This window comes from Strix uralensis, chromosome 14 (genome assembly GCF_047716275.1).
Source record: "Strix uralensis isolate ZFMK-TIS-50842 chromosome 14, bStrUra1, whole genome shotgun sequence".
In the NCBI taxonomy this organism is placed as follows: Eukaryota; Metazoa; Chordata; class Aves; order Strigiformes; family Strigidae; genus Strix; species Strix uralensis.
Window position 1 is genome coordinate 23,720,803 of NC_133985.1, and position 18,628 is coordinate 23,739,430.

The 18,628-nt window shown below is 42.4% G+C and overlaps 1 protein-coding gene across 2 annotated transcripts in view; it reads right to left on the reverse strand.

The window, feature by feature from the left end:
* Positions 1-791: 791 nt before the first annotated feature.
* LARS1 (leucyl-tRNA synthetase 1) overlaps positions 792-18,628 on the reverse strand; it is a 30,375-nt gene continuing 12,538 nt past the window's right edge. For both annotated transcript variants that reach the window (XM_074883488.1, XM_074883489.1), the window contains exons 14-32: positions 18,170-18,310; positions 17,400-17,477; positions 16,406-16,491; positions 16,248-16,313; positions 16,069-16,151; positions 15,394-15,532; positions 14,690-14,902; positions 13,231-13,288; positions 12,290-12,353; positions 11,507-11,690; positions 11,185-11,275; positions 10,266-10,406; positions 9,568-9,708; positions 9,361-9,471; positions 8,420-8,530; positions 6,194-6,298; positions 4,701-4,796; positions 3,583-3,715; positions 792-1,187 (exon numbers count right to left, since the gene is read on the reverse strand). In XM_074883488.1, coding sequence (XP_074739589.1) covers positions 982-1,187; positions 3,583-3,715; positions 4,701-4,796; positions 6,194-6,298; positions 8,420-8,530; positions 9,361-9,471; positions 9,568-9,708; positions 10,266-10,406; positions 11,185-11,275; positions 11,507-11,690; positions 12,290-12,353; positions 13,231-13,288; positions 14,690-14,902; positions 15,394-15,532; positions 16,069-16,151; positions 16,248-16,313; positions 16,406-16,491; positions 17,400-17,477; positions 18,170-18,310 — 2,247 coding nt within the window. In that variant the 3' untranslated portion in view covers positions 792-981. The remainder of the gene's footprint in view (positions 1,188-3,582; positions 3,716-4,700; positions 4,797-6,193; positions 6,299-8,419; positions 8,531-9,360; positions 9,472-9,567; positions 9,709-10,265; positions 10,407-11,184; positions 11,276-11,506; positions 11,691-12,289; positions 12,354-13,230; positions 13,289-14,689; positions 14,903-15,393; positions 15,533-16,068; positions 16,152-16,247; positions 16,314-16,405; positions 16,492-17,399; positions 17,478-18,169; positions 18,311-18,628) is intronic.

Below are 18,628 nucleotides of genomic sequence, written 5' to 3' on the forward strand. Positions count from 1 at the left end.
TCTGTATAACCCCAAACCCACCTGCCTGTTGGAGGGATAATGAAGGGCGGGGCAGACAGCGGCACACTCCGCAGCGCTTGCTGGGCACTCCCGGCCAGCAGCCCCCGCCCGCACCGTAACCTGTTCTCAGAGGAAGTTCAAATAAACTGTACGGAGCATCGAGAGCTGTGGAACTGCCGACGAGCAACGGCGCAGAACAAAGCACGCTGTGTCTCACCAGCCACCTTCCCCAGTTTGCAGACAGAAGCCCTGAAGCTGTATGTGATGACTCACAACTCAAAAAAGGGAAAAAGCAGCCTGCAATAGCCCTGAAATTACCAAAAAACATCACAATGTAAAAGCTATGAAAAGAACACTTAACCTTTCTACTTAGAATAGATTTATGAATAGTCTTATGAAAGAATAAGAAAGGAAAAGTCAGTCTTTAGCAGTGCTCACTACAGACACTCCCATTTTAAGAGCCAAGAAGCGTGGAAACTCCCATATTTAACTATTAAGAGTTCTTCAGTCGAACTACTTCTGGCCTGCTAGCCTGGGTAAAGGTGCCCTAACAGCGTTCAGTCACCTGGGTCACTGAAAAGTAAAATATAGAAATGTGCAAGCAACTTCTTCCCCACTATTACAGGGGATTTACATCCCACTTCCCTACCCAGATCCCAGCCTGTTTAGGAGGGAGTGGAATTCTGAGTGCGGTGTGCTAGTTTGCTCCTGAAACACTGGCCACAGTTGAAAAGGAAGATTCACCGTGTTAATATTCAGGTTAACTGTTTCTTTTCAAGAAAAGGCAAAGGGCCAGAGGAAAATAATTTTATTATATCCACGTTTAAAAGAGTAGGGGTGAACTCGCATGCAAAATTAGGTTGTTTTGGGTGGGCTTTTTTTTTTTAATAGAACAAATTCTCATCTTTGTTCATTACAGATGCTTTTGAAGTGTCTCTACAAACTTTTGCACTGCCAGGGATCAAGCCAGGTACGCGCCAGTTAATGGACTAGATAAACAATTGTGTCACCAATGTCCTTGGTCAGGCCATTCTCAGTGACGCGCACGTGTCCCTCGCCCAGGTCGATGTGGAAGACAGCTTGCTCCAGAATTGGCGTCTTCTCTGCCTCCTCTTTGCCCAGGACTGGAACACGGCGCGGCCCGAGCACGGGATCATCAAACCTCATCAGCTTCACTTTAGAGAGATCTGCAGCGAAGGGACAGGCTAGTTAGGCTCGGGAGCTACCCACAAGCTGGAGGATCTGCTGAATCCAAGCAACACTTAATCCTCAGTACGTCTGTATCTGCTCCAAGGAAATACATTCTCTCGGGAATAACAGTCGTGTTAAGATTTACACACCCACTGCCAAGATGTCATTCAGTGCTTACACAGCAAGTACCAGCAGAAACGGGGATAAACCACGCAAATACCAACTCCCAATATCACACTCTAAGCACTAAATTTGCCTTATCTGGCTTTGGGACAGCTGTGACAGAACAGTTACAGTATCATTTTCTGAGGAATTAATTTAGAGACTGGGAGAAAGGGGAAGGTGAGAATTGTTTTAAATACAATTCCCTATTAAAATGCACACTAATAAAGACTGCTAAGCAGGCCAAGAAAAGCCTCTAGGAAGCCTGGGATCTTTCAGCCAAGCCTTCCTCCCAGCACAGCCTCCCAGCCCTCACGCACCGACAGAACAGTGACACCTCCTGGAGAAGGTAGGGAGGGACGAAGTGTTTAATCTGGCCAGTTTTCAGTCGTTTCAGAATGCCCCCTGGCAGAAGGCTAGCAGGCACACAAACACAGCTACCGCCTAGATAGTGCACTCCCCTGCCTGCACTTTGCTACCTACGGATCACGGTCCCTGCCTGCACCACCATCAGTGTACAGTTGTCTTTGTTCTACAGATAAACATTAACATAAACACAAGCTGTTGAAAGACAGAGAAAGAAAAAAATTACTCTGCTGTCACAAGCTTTTGGATGAGGTCCAGTGTTCCTTTTATACCCAGCTCACAGTGCCTCAGATTTGTTTGATTCTTAATTCCTGCATTCTTCAACAAAAACACAGCTGCTGTTCCTTTAAGAAAGCTATTTTTATTCACTACACTGGCCAGAAACATAATGCTTCTTTCAACAATGTTTGACATGAAGTTTTATCATGTTATTCTGTGTTTTCCTAAGATATCCTTCCAAGCAGGTGTGTAAGTGAGGAATAAAATTATCAACAAGTAGGCTAGAAAAAACATTGCTTATTTCCAAGAAAAATCAAGGAAAAGCACCCACCCTGAAATACTGCTACTTACAGAGGCCACCTTCAGATTGTCAAGACACCACCAACATTTAAACTGACCGTAGCAGCACTCCTAAGAGGCAGCTTTTATTCCAACTGCAACAAGGCAAAAAACAGGAAAGGGGCCAAGATTTTCTCTGTGCCACACAATGACAGTGACAAAGATGAAAACAGCACCTCTCCACTTCTGCCTTGTCAGCGCACATCATCTCAAGAACTTACAAGGCAGCAGAAAAGCCCTGCATAAAGTTACCAGACAGAAAACTATTCAGAAAGCAAAGAAGCAAGAGGAGGCAAAGTAATTACTGGCAGCAACCAGGATTTTTGCCAAAAAAAGGCACTTCCATAGAGTTGGATGTTTTCCCTATGATAGAATTCAGGTTCCTAAACTACAGTACACCAGCCCCTTCAGAGCACTCCACAGCTCTAAGCAAACGTGCCGCAGCGGAAGCGGCGCCCCCTGCCCCCGGCCACCCTCGCCCACCCCTGGCCCTGCCCAGCACCAGGGGACAGAGCAGGCGGGGTCACAACAGCTTCAGCACAAGCTCAGGGTGCGCAATGACCAAGTGCCCTGGTCTTAACATGTTCCCACCGGAATCCAGCAGCACCCACGCACCGAGCGCTCCCAAAGAAATTCTTCCAGTACTTACTGTGTCTCTTACAACCACAGAATTCAACGTTTAACAGCTGAAATAAAGTATTAGTGCATAAAGAATACAGGAGTAGACAGGGAAGAAATAGCTCGGGGATTCAAAAGGAGTATTAAACTATTTCCCACAGAGGTTGCTAGTTCAAGTTTGGCATGAACAATGGTAACTGATGGGCTATTGAGCGATTCTTCAGTAATTCCAGTTTTAAGTGGACAGTTTTCCACTATGAACTGGGACAGAAATGATGAGGAGCCAACATAGCAACTGTTAAATTAATTCACCTTAACTAAATAGAAAAATAAATCTGGTAAATTTGTTTTCAGCCCTGGGTTCCAAAATCAAAGCGGCAGGAGCTGCCTATACCCAGTTACAGGACTAACCTTTTCTTGGGAATTCAGAGCACAGGGCCAAAGGTCATCCATATTCATCCCTGGCTGAAACTAGGCTTCGGTGTACCAGTGCCAGAACAAAAGACTCATGAGGAAACCCACAGAAAAACCTGTTTGCTTCTATGTTAGCTCCTTCCTTGGTCACTCAAACACAAAACTTCTTCCTCCTTTCTAAGCATCTATTACAGCAGCACAAACTTCAGCAGCTTTCCATTTCCGCTCCTCTCCTGGGAATGTTCAGCATGTACAGCTGTGCCAGTATTTTACCTTTGATTCCTCTGTCCATCTTCATTAAGCGCCTGATCACCATCTCTCTATTGTCTCCTTGCCTGATTTCAATTTTTGTAGAGAAGTGGCCATTTGACGGTTGAGGGTTCACCAAAAATACAGACACGCTGGGCTGCAAGAAAGGCAATAACAAACGTTAAAGGAGAATCTGCATTTGTGATCCAAGCCTCAGAGGAAACGTGAAACTGAAACAAATAAACATCTTCTATCAACAGATATTCCAGATGGATAAACTTCATTTAGAAACAGACTGCCAGTGGCACTCCCCCAACTCTTTAAAATACAGGACAGAGTATGCAGAAATTTTTAGGAGATATTTCAGGGAATCAGTGAAATTTTTACTGTGGAGAAGTGTTAGAGCTAGAAATACTCATACATGATACCACCCTTGTAGAGTTTCACTAGTCTTACACATTACTCATTAATTCTTCCAAGACTCCACGACACAGCTGTAGGATACTTTTGAAAGGTTTTATTTTTATGCAACTGAATGGAATTTACTAGCCCATTATAAAATAACTGATAAACACAGAAAGTATTAAAAAACACTTTCAGATTCAGCAGACAAGTAATACAAAGTTTCACATGGAGATTTATAATACTTTAAAACAAGTATAATAAGCAACACCACAATTTCTAGATAACAGTGGTGAAGTGAGATTCAGCCACACTTGCACTGTGAATTCTCTGTCTTTGGGCTGTGCTTTAACCAGGACACAATCTACCTTATCTAAACAGCAGGAGCTGAGGCACAGGGCTGAAAGAAAGCAATATAAGAGTATGTGGATGCTCAGGTCACTTGTTTTTAACAGTGCTCAGGTCAAATCTTTGAACTGCGCTGACTGGAAGAGCCTTAAAGCTAAGGTACAACCACAGTCACATCTAGGGCTCTGTACAGAGGAAGAATAAAAAAGAATAATAATTCCTTCAGGAAATGTTTCTTGTTTTGAAGGGGTGCTGGGTCAAAGGCAGAATAAATCCAACATTCATGTCTGATTAAAGTTTTTAAATGGCATGTTTGCTTTTGTCTGTTGTTTTGTTTTGGTTTTTTTTAAATTATTTCTTCAGACTTCAAATATCTGAATTTCTGATTTTACCTCAGTTCTGAATATGGAAAATGGTTTTCCAGGACAGCAGTCTTCTTTTATTTTATCTTCTGCTTCAGAAGCAAACTTCACTTCAATGTGATCCAGCTGTAAAAAAGAAAAAAGGGGGAGGAAGGAATGAACAGAAGTTTTTTCTGTCAGGTCACACACTCTAGGCTCCCCCCAGCCACCTTGCTGGTCCCCCGCTCAACAGCCACGAGTCCTCAATGCCTTTTAAAGCGGGGGTGCAGAGAGGGGAGGGTGAGAGGGGGGCACAACACTGACAGGGCTGAACGGGGGGCTCCGCAGAGCCGAGGGGACAGGGATGACTTCCCTTGACTTGCAAACTCATGCCCTGTATGAGCAGCTCCTCCCAGCGCAGGCCACAGGCAGCGTGGCTGGTCTGCAGCGGCAGCACGCGCGCGTTCAGTTCCCATGACCCTTGACAAGCCCACAGCAACCCCCAAGTCCCTGCAGCGGGGCTGGGGGCCCGGCCAGCACCAACTCTGGCAGAAATACGGGGTAGTTCCACCCTGGTACGGAACCTGCCAACTGCTGCTCAGCTGCAGAGGTCTGACAGCCCAGTTCAAGTTGCTCTACGTTCTCCCGCATGAAGGAGCCGCTGTTAACAGATCCACTGCTCCCTCCCGCAGTTCAGTGGGTTTTGCAGACTTACAGATATTTTAAAATAAAAGTTGTCACTCGCTCTTGACTTTGCTCTGATATGGGACAAGTCCGATAAGACCACATTTGTTTCATACTGTACAGGTTACAAAATGAAATTTTGCAATATATATATATAAAAATTTTTTTTTTTTTCCCTAGTTCTTGAAATAGTTTGGGGGGGATTGTTTTGAGTTTTTTTAGTTTGATTTTTTTTTTTAAACACAACCTGAGCTGCCCCCTCATTAACATATTGCCTACTGAATTAAACTCTGGTTATCATACGAAGCAGCGTAACTGCTACTAGACTGGCATCCCTTGTGCTACACAGTCTTAAAAGCACTGCCCAGAACCTGCTCCTTGAGGAGGGCATCGTCATCTGCTACAGCTGCCATGCCTTGGGAAGAGTCCAAGGACACAAAGCTAAGGACTCGGATCATTCTTGGTAGTAAAGCCTTGAAACGTCTCCTTCTCATTTCTTCAGCTGTAAAAATTGTAACATACTGGTTGACTCAGAGAAAAATGTCTCTTCAAAAGTGTCATTGGCCTTTCCCATCACAGATACAACCAGTACTGCAGTAGAAGCTACCTCTGTTTTGTGTGACCATGTTTGTATACTACACACCTACCACTGTGTCTCATGCCTATATTTAACAGATTTATACACCTATATTTGACAAATTTAAACAGCAAGATTGAAATACAGAGTTGATAAAAAAAACTATCAATTGAGCAATGTACACCCAGAAGTTAACGTAAACATGCTTAGAGCCTTAGGAAAGGCCAGTCCTCCAGCTACCCCGATAAAAACCAAGTAACAAATATGCCAGATAGGTACCAACCTCCAGGGAATTTGTCAAATAGACGATATTCTCCATCAGCACTGCACGTTCATCAAATTCCAGCTCCAGATCAAGAACACGTGAACCATTCTTCTCCAGATTTTCCTGACAGAGAAAAAAAAAAAAAAAGATTAAAACCCTCTAAACGCTGGAAGTAAAATGACGCTTCCAAACAGCAAACTATCTACATTAGTCATGAAAAGAATAGGCTTTTAAATGTGAGAGCTCTCTGCTGGCACAACATGCTAACACAGGAGCAATAATTTTCTTGTAACAGGGTTTCTTCTGCAGGGAGTTAGTGACACTGATGGGAGGAGTAAGAGCAATTAGAACACATTTTTAATATAAAATTGAAAAGGTGTTTGACATTCACAGTTATTTATAATCCCTACTTAATGTGCAGGTTGAGAATTCGCAAAATAAGTCAGCATTTCAGTGGTATTTCACAGCAGGAAATTCAGTCTTATGACCCAGTTTAAAATAAAGGACAAGCACACAACAACTGGACATGTTCACAGCAGTCGTAAAACAAGTTCTCTGCAGGGAAATAACTACTTTATATGTTAACATAAAAGTAACTTAATTAGTCCAGAAAGCCAACAGCAACAGTCACAAGAGACAAGTATTAAAGGCAATATAAAAACCACGTGAATTTTTTTTTTTTTACTAAAACAGAACTTCCTCTTTGGAATTTAATCTGTCCCTTTCTTGCTTTCACATGCTGAGCCAGCTGTCTCCTTTGAAGCTCTGCTTTGTCAGACTCAGCATGACTGTGGTTTCCTGGTTTCCTTGTCAGTTTAATGTGAAAGATTCCCTGCATTAACACCAAATTGCTTCCCTTTGTAAATCACAAAGTTTCTTCTACATTTAAGCCCTCCTCTGACGAATAGGAAGCACAAGAAGAAATGCTTCTTGTACACTGGAATTGCTGAATAATTGGTTTGAGAAAAACATACCGATCTAGGAAGCCTGAGCTCAGATGTTTCTACATCCTCATGCAGAATTGCTTACTGCTCTTTAAAAGCAAAGGGTGGATCACCGGGTCAGCCTCGGCACGCCCACCCCTGCCCTGCCTGCACCAGGATCGCTGACCACTGCCAGACTAGGGACATCGAAACGCAGGAATGGGTCTGACCTAGCACACCTGTAGGAGTGAAAGCTCGTCTGACCCTTCCCAACTGCATCAGCTGATCTAACACATCACTACATCTCTTTACAAACTTATACAGGAAGCTTCATAGCTGCTCTGTTCCTCTGAAGGCTTCTGAGCTACCATGAAAAGGAATAACCCTGGAGAGGGGGCAAAAGAGCACCTCCGTCTATTTGTAAGTTTTGTCATATTTTATAGAAGACGTTATTACACACAGTTTAAAAATGAAGCTACAGCTCAAGGAGAAAAAAAATATTGTTTTTACACTCATTAAGATTTTTTCCATTACTAATCCCTCTCACAACTTCCACAGACCATGAGTAGAAGTCAAAAAGGTTTTAAATCCTACTCTGCCCCCCCGCCTTTTTTAATTGAAATTTTGCTTATTCTTTGCTTCTTGGACCTTCCTAGCTGTTGTACTGAATTTTTATTTGCAACAGCAAGCAAAGAAAGGCTTCTTTTTAAAAAAAAACATGGAAGCAAAGATTTTCATGGTCTTGCACGACTCTGGGAAAATAATAATGAAGTAACAGAATATTAGCGATAAAAACATAAGAATGATACACAACGTTCACAGTTCCATTCAGGACTCAGAACAGTCCCTTTCTTCCTCCCTTAAACACAGTACAATCAATTATCTCTAGCCTTGTTCTTAACTTTCAAACATTAAGCACTTATGTCTCCAGAGCACCTTATTCTCATTTCAGCATGAAAAACTGGAGGCCAAATGCAATGCGTTTCAAATGTAGAGGAATCCACGTGTATTTGAAGCAGATTATGTAACCTGCAAAATACACAAGCCTCAACTAGACCATTAGTTCACCTGGGCTAAATCATGCAGAGATTTTTATTTTACCTTTCTTCCACAAACATCAAAGAAGTTTATAAAACCACAAAGATGCCAAAGAAGCAAGGGGCAGGACAGAGACTGAAGTCAAATGTTAGCAGGAGATCCAGGAATGAAATAAAGGAAACAACAATACCCACACACCAAGTTACAGAGTACCGTCGCCTTTGCCCAATACGTTCATCCATAAAAGCTTTTTTTACACAAGAACTGTCCCTCTAACGCTTACCTTAATCATGGCAACAAAGGGCATAACTTTCTTCATATACTTCTTCAGCTCTGGCAAGGTGTTAAGCTCACTGGCAATTACTTTATTATCTGGCAGCTCACCTCCACTGACCTAAACATTGACGAACATCCATTAAAAAGTATAGGTATCATTAAAAAAAAAATCGCCCTTTAATATCATATACCCTTTGTGCTTTCCCATAAATACCAGCAAGGCTTATCATCACCATTGATTCCACATATAATAATTCTCCTCAACCCTTTGAATCATTTTAAAAGTACGATTTTAAAACTTTGACAAAAAAACCCAGATAACTACTGCCACTCAGGCAACTCAGTATTATTCTGCATTTTCTTTATTCTTTATGGTGACTACATATTAATATACTTCAATTTCCTACCAGAATGTCAATGCAATCCCCAGCACAAACACAGGCTGGGTGAGGAGTGGCTGGAGAGCAGCCCCAAGGAGAAGGACTTCGGGGTGTTGGCGGATGGGAAACTGCCTGTGAGCCAGCAACGTGCACTGGCAGCTCAGAAAGCCACCCGTGTGCTGGGCTGCACCCAGAGCAGTGTGGGCAGCAGGGTGAGTGGGGGGATTCTCCCCATCTGCTCCGCTCTGTGAGACCCCCCTGCAGTGCTGAGAAGAATATACTTGAGAATAATAAGCTAACCACTTACAAAAGAAAAAAAAAATGAACAGAACATGAGCCACTTTTTACTCAGATTGTCAAAAACAGTAAAGTCATACTGTTATATCAATGACATTCCTTGGGACATTTTCATTAAGTACCAAAATTTATTGGACAGTTATAAAAGCACAGAGAAAATATCTTGCTTTATATTTAAATAATTTGGTTAACAAATTACAGCTTATAAGATTTTTATAGATAGAGAAAAGAAAGCCGGTAACAGCCCAAGGAAACATGAAAGGGTGCCAACCTGGTAGTGCTTGCGCAGAACCGATAAGGTGGTGTGCTGCCAAGGCGGGTAGTTCTTTGCCACATAGATGGTACAGTGAGAAGGCTTCTGAGAAGGTTCTTTAGTACTTTTCTGAGGAAACAAAGAAAAAAAAATTAGGAAGGAGTCCTGAGGCAATACAGAATTATCAAGTAGGGACGCTTAAAAGGACGACGTAGCAGACTTCACCTTTCCTTTCACAGGGGCCAGGTAGTTCTTGAGACGGAGTCGGAGGTCGTGAGCCGCCTCCATGAGGTACTGGGAGGAGCGGATTAACACCTCATCCACAGGGCCTGCTGCTGGCCAGGAGGCTCTCATGATGGAACCCGGCTTGGAGGAAAGGAAGAAATGACACGCACTGCAATGAAAACACCTTCCTATCTGGTGGGGTTTCAACCCACTGTGGCTTGACTGGAAACTGGAGTTCAGCCAGGCTGAACCTCAATGAGCATCCACCTCTAACCGGGCTGTAAAGGGGTGAGTATCCAGACAACAAGCACTTATTTGCAAGTGTGTGAAGGACTAGACATACCATCACACCTGCCAGATAGCTACGACCTGCCAGATAGCTACGTAACTTGAACTACAAGCACAAGGCACTTAAAAAACCCCTAAATTTCATGCATAACTGTAGGAATATTGCATTATTTGGGTCAATTTTAGATCACCTGTTTGTAAGTAGCCAACCGAATTGCCTTGTATTAAAGCTGCGTGTACCATCACAGCAAGAAGCTAACTCTGTGTTCACTGTCCTATGGACAAGAAGCTATTACAGCTCTCCATATTATAAGACACATTTCTTCTACTTGCATACGAAAGACATCCAGAAGCCTGACATGAGCCTTACTAAAGATCCACATCAAATGACAAAACTGCAACATGAGTACCTTTCCCAGCAGCGACCAGATGTGCTCACACAAGTGGGGGCAGATAGGAGCCAGCAGCAGAGTCTGAACTTCAATGAACTGAAACACCAGCTCTCGGTGCATTCCTTCTATCGCCAGCTCACGATATTTATCTTTTGCTGCCTGAAACAGAGCCAACACAACCATCGTTAACACACTCCAACTGCCACGGAGAGACGCTCGGAACACACACACACAATTCTGTGCCATCAGAACGTAAGCAGCTTAGAACTCAGTCACAGATTATTGCAAGAACTGTATTTTCCCAAAGCACCTGAGAGTGACTCTGTCAGGCAGCCATTTGATTTTTGCATTAATATGGTACTTTTTAAAAAGTGTTTATTGGCACAGACATAAAAGACAAAAATATCCACAACTATGTATCAGGCACTATCATCCCGAAGAGCTTGCATACAGATACTAATAAGTACTAAGAAAAAGGCAATGAATATGATCTATCATTATACATATAATTCAGCCTACTTAATCATATTCCTGAATATCATAAAGGAGCCACATAAAGGAGTCTCTGGAATTCATTAAGTGAAGTGGCATGGTTCAGCAGACACTATGGAGACATGGTTTATGGAGCGTATCAAAAAGCACTCTGCTCCCAAACAATTCTGTTGATGTATTAACTGGATTTCTTATGAAGAGTTCCTTATTACAAAGGAACTAAAGAAAGGAAACACTAATAGTGTCTTTCTTTTAAGCAGCTTTTTGCTCATATTAGATATCAGGACTATTTGCAGCATCACAGTAGTCTTCCTTGGCACAAGTCTGATTCCAATTCAGCTGTATAATTGAGGATCAGAGACATCAGGATCAAAAGAAATCCACAAAGTAACAAATACCAAGTGTTAGCTTCTTGGTATTTCTCACCTAAAAAGAGACCTCCTACCTGAAATTCAAAGAAGCCAGTTTTCAGAGCTTCCTTAAACATCATCTTCTCGTAATTTTGGTCTGTCTTCATTATGCCTGCATTCATTTCACTAGGGAGAGGAGGGAAGCAAAGTGAAAACATCAATATTGCATACTCTACCCCACATAATGGCAACACCGTGGAAAACAGCACTATCAACATCACCAGTGCAGCACAACCCCATAACCTGTTCTGTAATGTTTTATGGAATTCATTGATTTGTAGAAAAAATAACTACTGAGATGCTCTTTGCAAGAAAAAGAAAATTGACCAAACAGTATTATTAGCCTTTGTACAGTACCTGGCAAAAACTCTGTCGTTGAAGGTGCTGGCAGGACCGCCTCTCAGACTGTCTCTGTTTGCAATCATCTCCTTCACCCACTCCACCCATGTGTAGAGACGAAGAATACCAGCATCTGCCATGGCTTCCACAAAGTTGGCATCTTCAACAGTGTCTCCAGCATCAGCCAAGGCTAAACGCATGCCTGAAAGAAGCTAGATCAGCTAACAGGGCTGGCACACTGTTAGCTGGCAGACAGAGATGCAGGAGGCAGGGGGCTCAAAATGTGTTACAAATAACTTCTCATTGTGAGTTAATGAAATGCAAAGTGAATTTACAAAGTGCCTGGCCAGCTGCAGAGAGATGTCTCAAAGCACACACTTTACCCAGGAGAGGTACACTGCCCTCCCCGGGAAGGAAACCAGCCAGACACCAAGAACCAGGAGACCAGGAAATCACAGTCCGAAAACCAAGAGCACGCGCGAAGGAACAGGGGCACGCGTGTATACACACCGCCTGCACCAACAGCGCGGTCTGAGGCTCTGATCCCTTCAGCGAATGTGGGAGAACGAAACAGGCACCCTCAGGGAGGGTGAGCAGTTCTTGGTCAAAACCAAGCTATTGAGCTAACGTGCACCCCTGTTTTCTAAATAGAGTTCAGCCTTTTGAACAAGAACAGGCGGCAAGCGGTAGATTTATTGAAATTCAATACTCCAATAAACCCACAGCTCCTTTGAGAGCAAAACACTAATCTTAGTCATTCTGGCATAATTGAAAACCAGATGCAGGTCAGAACATACTTACCATCTGCAGAAAACTTGTCAACAGCTTGAGTTAGGGTAAGAAAGTTGCCTGTAGATTTAGACATCTGAAATAAACAGAAGAGTCTTTGCTTTCTCACACATCCACTTCGTCGTTGGATAAGCAAGACAGACACAACAAGGCTTTGGGCAAACCACTGAAAGTACTTTCTCATGAATCACAACAAAAGCAATTTGGCAAATCTGAACCGGGTCTCGCGGCAAAAGCAGACTCAACTTTGCAAGCACTCATCTAACTCCTGAACGTCGGAGCTGCCTCGCAGCGTGCACAGGTTGTCACCCCCAAGGTCCCTGCACACCCCAGCGCGGGGATGTGGCAGCTGCCTCCTGTATCGGCTGCGTGACGCGCAGACTCCGGCAGGCTTTGGAAAACAGGAAAACTTGTACCAAAATCTAATTCCAGAAATTACCTAAATTAAACTTAAATGTGTGTTTTCAGCTCATCCTGCATTTATTTTTCAAGAAGGACTCTGGTGGGGGTTTTTTGCTTCCTATTAGACAGTCTCCAAGGCCTAATTCCTAGGCCCAGGCATTTTTAATTAAAATTATTTTCAGAACTTGCATACTTTAGCAAGTTATTGGCACAAACTTTTTCTTCTTACTGCAATGCTTAACAAAGCTAAAATTTAGTGTAAAAAATAATTCTACATTCTATATTACCCTAAAACTTAACAGAAATGCACTGAAATCTTTACTAAACTGGTGAAGCTATACAAGAGCTAACTTATGAAAAGTGTTAGATAGAATTGGAGGAAAGACAGGTCTTTATCTCTGATGAATGAAAAACTGGAGGGCACCAATGAAGAAACTAGGATTTTCACTATTTCTTCCTCTTAAATTCCGAGAAGGATTTTTCCAGTCCGGCTGGCAAATGCCTATTTTGACAACCACAAAAGCCATCCCATACATGAAACCTCACCGTACCTTTTCAGAATTGAGGAGGAGATGTCCATTTGCTCTCACAGCTACTGGCCATTTTTCTCTGAAGACAAGATACAAAGCATTTGGCAAAGTAAAATACATTTTCTCTTAAAAAAAGAACAAACATTTTATGTTCCAGTTTGGGATGAACACCTTAAGTGGAATTTTCAAAAAACATCAAGGGGGTGTCTTAAAAAAATTAAGAAGTGTCTTTGAAGATGAAAAGAACTACAGTGTAAGGGCTAGGGATTATCACTGCTGAATGCAAAGCAGGGAGCACTGCACCGACAACTACACTTCATTCACCCCACCTCCCTCTGCCCAGCTGCGTTTCACTGAAAGGCCAGGGACTGGCACTGCCCAACACCCGACAGAGCCAGGGCCCATAGTTCTCTACCAACAGAGGAAGCAGATAGCAAATTCCCCACCATCATCTTCATTACACATCAGAAAACAGCTTTTCCTAAATATAGTTTTATACAACTCCTAAACAGAGGTTGAAGGGAATGCACACATAGTATCCGCATGCACAGAATGACATCCTTCTAAAAGCACCGTGTGACTGGCAAAGATCCCCAACCTGTACTGCACAGTCCATGGGAGTATATATGTGCTGTTTTAACAATCCTTGAGAAGTAATTAAGAAAACTTTATTATCATTAAGACACTTAAAATCTCAGTGCAGAAATACAATGCAACACTGGAAAATCCGTAGGAGATATTTACAGAAGACATTTGACTTTTATAAAAAACAGGCCAAAGAAAGCTAAAGTTAAATTTTTTTCTCCACTTCTGTACATTGGCTTTTTCATGTGGCTACCTGAGCATTTCATGCCTCCACAGACAGCTAAAACAAATGGAAAATAGCATCAAACACCACAACTCCAACATCAGCTGCATTCGGATTTAGCTCTAGATGCTGCTACTCAGTATTCTCTCCACTCCCAAAGGAGGAAAAACCCTAAAGATACACCAACACTGTTTCAGTATGTTTTTACACATATCCTCCAAAGCAGCACCAAGCCAAGGTTCTGTTTCGTTAGGACCTATAAACCCTTCGGTTTGCTCTAAAGCTGAGAGGAACTGCCAAGTCACCCATGCTACATGCTAGAATTCCAGTGGTCAGAGCAGACAAGCTTTCAGCAAGTCAGCTGAAGTCGTGTTATGCAGTTAGATATCAGTTTTGCTTTAAATACTGTTTTAGAATTTGTATGCAAGAATCTTACATCTTAAAATCTTTAAGGGATTCTAGAAAAAAACAGGGAAAATAATGGTAAGCAGACTTCAATGTCAATAACTTCTACTACAGACAACTGTAACAAAGCAGTAATGTGAAAGAATACATCTCCAACCGAATTCTGAATATCCTACAGTCCCAAAGAGACATTATCAAATGCACCAGCACTACAAACTCTCCAGCTTTATCTCCTGCACACCGGTTTGGTGTTATCTCCAAACTCACCTTTGATCTGACCACATAGCCACATGGTTATAGAGGTAGTACGACAGATGATTTGGAACAAGATCTTTGCCAGAAACTCTGAGATCCACAGGATACCAAAATTCAAACTCCTCCTTTAGCTTGTCCAACTTTTCTCTTGGAATCTCTGTTTTAGGAAATGGAGCTGCCTTGAAGAAGATGTAATCCCAAACTTCTTTGCTCATTTGGTGTGCCCTGCACAGAATTAGTCCCATATCGAGATATCAGTAACAGTTCCTCCTGCACTCCACAGCATTTTGTGTAAGACAGCTTAGAACTGTTGATTCATTCTCCCAACATATTCCATTCGATAAGCAAACATGGACAAGGAGTGCCAAGGTACTTTGCCTACGATCAGATGAGTCCAACATCAGAAACAAAATCAAAGTGCTGAAACCACTCACTCAAAAACACCTGGCAAGGACCATTTCAAGGCAAGTCCAACAAATATTAAAAAAAGGCGATTTACTCTGCATACAGTTTGCTTTCAGGGACATTCCTCCTCTCTCTCTGCCCACCATACTCCCTTCTCTTTCCTTATTTCCCTTCTGCAGATTTGCTGTAACTTAGCTAACAGCAGATTAAGTTTTAACAACAAAAGCAAAGAACCAGCCTCCTTGGCAAGTCTTTGTCAAGAAGAACTCAGGAGACAAGCACACCGAAACCAACTGACCCACCCTCCTTACCTGATGCCCAGAGGAGATTCTCCTTGGCCCCTCAGGTTCCCTCCCTGCAGCAGGTGAGCCACCGTGTAAAAGGCCATGTAGATAGTTGAGTCGGAGAGAGACTCAATCAGCCACTGCTCGTCCCAGGGCAGCCGGGTACCTAGCAGAGATTGACACAGTCACAACCACCCCTCTACAGCACAACACTCAAGCACACATAAGCACTTTAGGACTTCCAGTGGAACATATATATATGCAAGTACTCATGCTTATCCTTAACACAACTGTCAAACAAATCTCAGCTAATTATAATTTGCTGTGTATTATAATGCAGTTATAACAGCTGTCCCATGTCACAGGCCACACAAGATGAAGGCTAGTCAGAATTTAAGGAGAACACCCAAGAAACGGTATTAGTTCCTTCTTCTGGGGTCCCTTCCAAATCAATGACCCAGGCAAAAAGCTACAGAGATGCTGCACAGAATCACTGTAGTCATGCAAAAGTAAAATTACCCCAGCCACATGTGTTTTCAAGAAAGTGCCTTCTCTGGGATGCTGGGGCAAGACATGAGTTGGAATAATCGTTCTACACTTACCTACACCACTCTGGATTCTAGATAGCACTTAAGCCTTCCAAATGAAGGGATGAGTACCATCCTCATGAAGCACTGAGTGAGAAAGGAGTGGTTTGCCTACCTAAGCCATACGTCCTGGAGCATGCATGCTCTTGTAGCCAACCTAAAGTAGCTTCAAAATTCCTCCTAGTCTCTTCACAAAACCTGTAAGAAATAACCTGTTATTCCTCACAGCCCTCCTAGACCACCACCAGCAGCGGCAGGCGATCACTCCCCTTTACAACCACTTTCCTAACTTACGTCTCTAGATGTTTCAAGCACTCCGATGCCTGTTTCTTCCAGTTCACTTCACCGTAATCTAAATACCTACGGTCAGGAAAAGTTTACTGTAATAAAGCAATCCACAAGTAGGATATAACTTGGCAGTAACTTTGTAACTACAGTTTTACTTCACTCACCACTGGTCACAAAGGGCCACAACACATTCATCAGCGGACCTCGATGTAACTTGTTTCTCAGGCTCCATATAAATCATGGCTTCATCCTAAGTGTTGAAAGGGCAATAAAAGCTAAGATTTAAGAACTCAGAAAGTCTTCAAAATCCTCACATCTTGCTAAAAAACATCCTCTCCATTCTAATCTGTTTTACAGCATTTATTGCGTGGCTTTCATCACTGCACAGGCTCTTTGCCTCAGTATTCACTCTAGCAAAATGAGGGCAACACTTGACTATGTACTTCTCTGAGGTATCAGTTCACATAATTTTGTAAAGAATGTCTCCATGCATGACAAAAAGGAGGACAGAACACAAAATATTACTCATTGACTATGCCCCTATTGATTCAAACAGTTACTAGAAAACCCTGGAGGACAGAAGGAGGGAGGAAGGTTACAAAAAATAGAACAGTGAGCTTTAATTCTACCTTCACACACCACATATTCTGATGCAGAATCAAGTGTTGTATTACAACCTGACCATAACCATGTTGCAACAAGGGAATATTGACTAAATAACTGAAGCGTCTCCCACTTACAGTCCTCACCAGGAAAATCTTGTTAGAGAGATGCCATGATCATTGTTCATTTAGTACTCCCTTCTCTGCACGATGAACCCCAGAAACGGGGTGTTTGCACATCACAGATGTCCTCTATTGGCAGGCTTGAAAAACACCGACCACTCGGATCCCCCACTTGCTGTATCTTCCCAACTATACCAAAGGTTAAATCAGACCACCAAAATATTTCCTAGACAAGGTGACAGGATGAAGCAGGGAATAAGAGGTCCCTATTAAGCTATTCATCCCACTCAGTCCCAGAACATAAGGTCCTCCTTTTAACAGTATTTCGTAGTGATCCAGAGCACCACTGAGAGAACCACAGAACCAAAACAGAGGCTTCTTTAGCAACTCTGCTACTGTGAAAAGGAGAAGCTGTGTGCATACTACCACATACATTATCCACCATCATCTTCTGAATACATTTCTTGACATCTTGAACCTTTTGTCCTTTGAATCCATCCACCAACATTACCTGTAAAAGATGGGTCACAGGAGTTTTATTTTTTAAATTAACAAGAAAGAGATGTAGTAGCTCTTTAGATCAACATAAAGTAACAGTTACTGCAATCTTTGACATGAAAAAAGAATAAAGGATTTTTTTCATTAAAATACAGTCATCCTTATCCAAAATGAATGTGTATACATGTCAGCATGCACACAGGCAATCAAACACAGATATTCAGAAATCAAAATTGTTGCCAGCTTATACAAAAACAGCTGAGGAATACATCACAGCAAACCACTACACAAGTAAAGACAGGAGGGGAAAAACAAAACAAAACCACCAACAACAAACACACACCCAAAAAAACCCAAACACACCCCACACCAACAGGTTGCTCTTTTCATACCAGTTTCCAAATCAATACTTGTAACAAAACTGACCAACTCCCCAGGAGGTGATCACTTGATGGGAAATCAGATTATAAATCTCAGTTTGCAGTCATAGATTACTCTATTCTCTTTCTTCAGTTCTACATAACTGCAGAACCTGACTGCAGCAGAAGTCTAAACAAAAAATGGTCTGGGAAAAAAAGAAAAAAACTTCCCTCTTCCATGCAAGTTTTTGTTGCATTGTTTTTTTAAGTCTTTATCTTTACATACTTTTTTTTCTCCTACTCAAACTCAGCAAGAAAACACTTCTCGAAATCTTTTACTACTTACTCCCTCATAAAATGCTTTCAGGTACACTCTCTCCTTGGCCTCAGTAAGCTTCTCCCTGTCATTCTGGCTCTGGATTTTGAGTTCGTCACAGACTGATTGAGCACAAAGGTTGCCATAGCCTGGGATCTCAATGATGGGCACCTGAGAATTAAAAAAAACTGTGTCAGATATTCAGTTCAAATTATCTCAGTGTCAAAATCTACACAAAGATTTGTTTCCCGGATTTCACAAGCTTCACTAGAAGGGATGCATTGAAGGAAACACAGACAAGTATATTTGCTGGTTTGCAGTCCCCAGGCTGACAGGTGAGTCTGAACCAGGGATTATGAAGGGGGAAACAGCAGTCATTACTCGTTACCTGACAGCATTTGTGCTGCGTGGGCCAAAAGCAGTGTTAGCCAAAGAACCCTGACGGCAGCAGAAGCAGGTGCCAGGGCTATGTCAGACCTCTGCTGTATT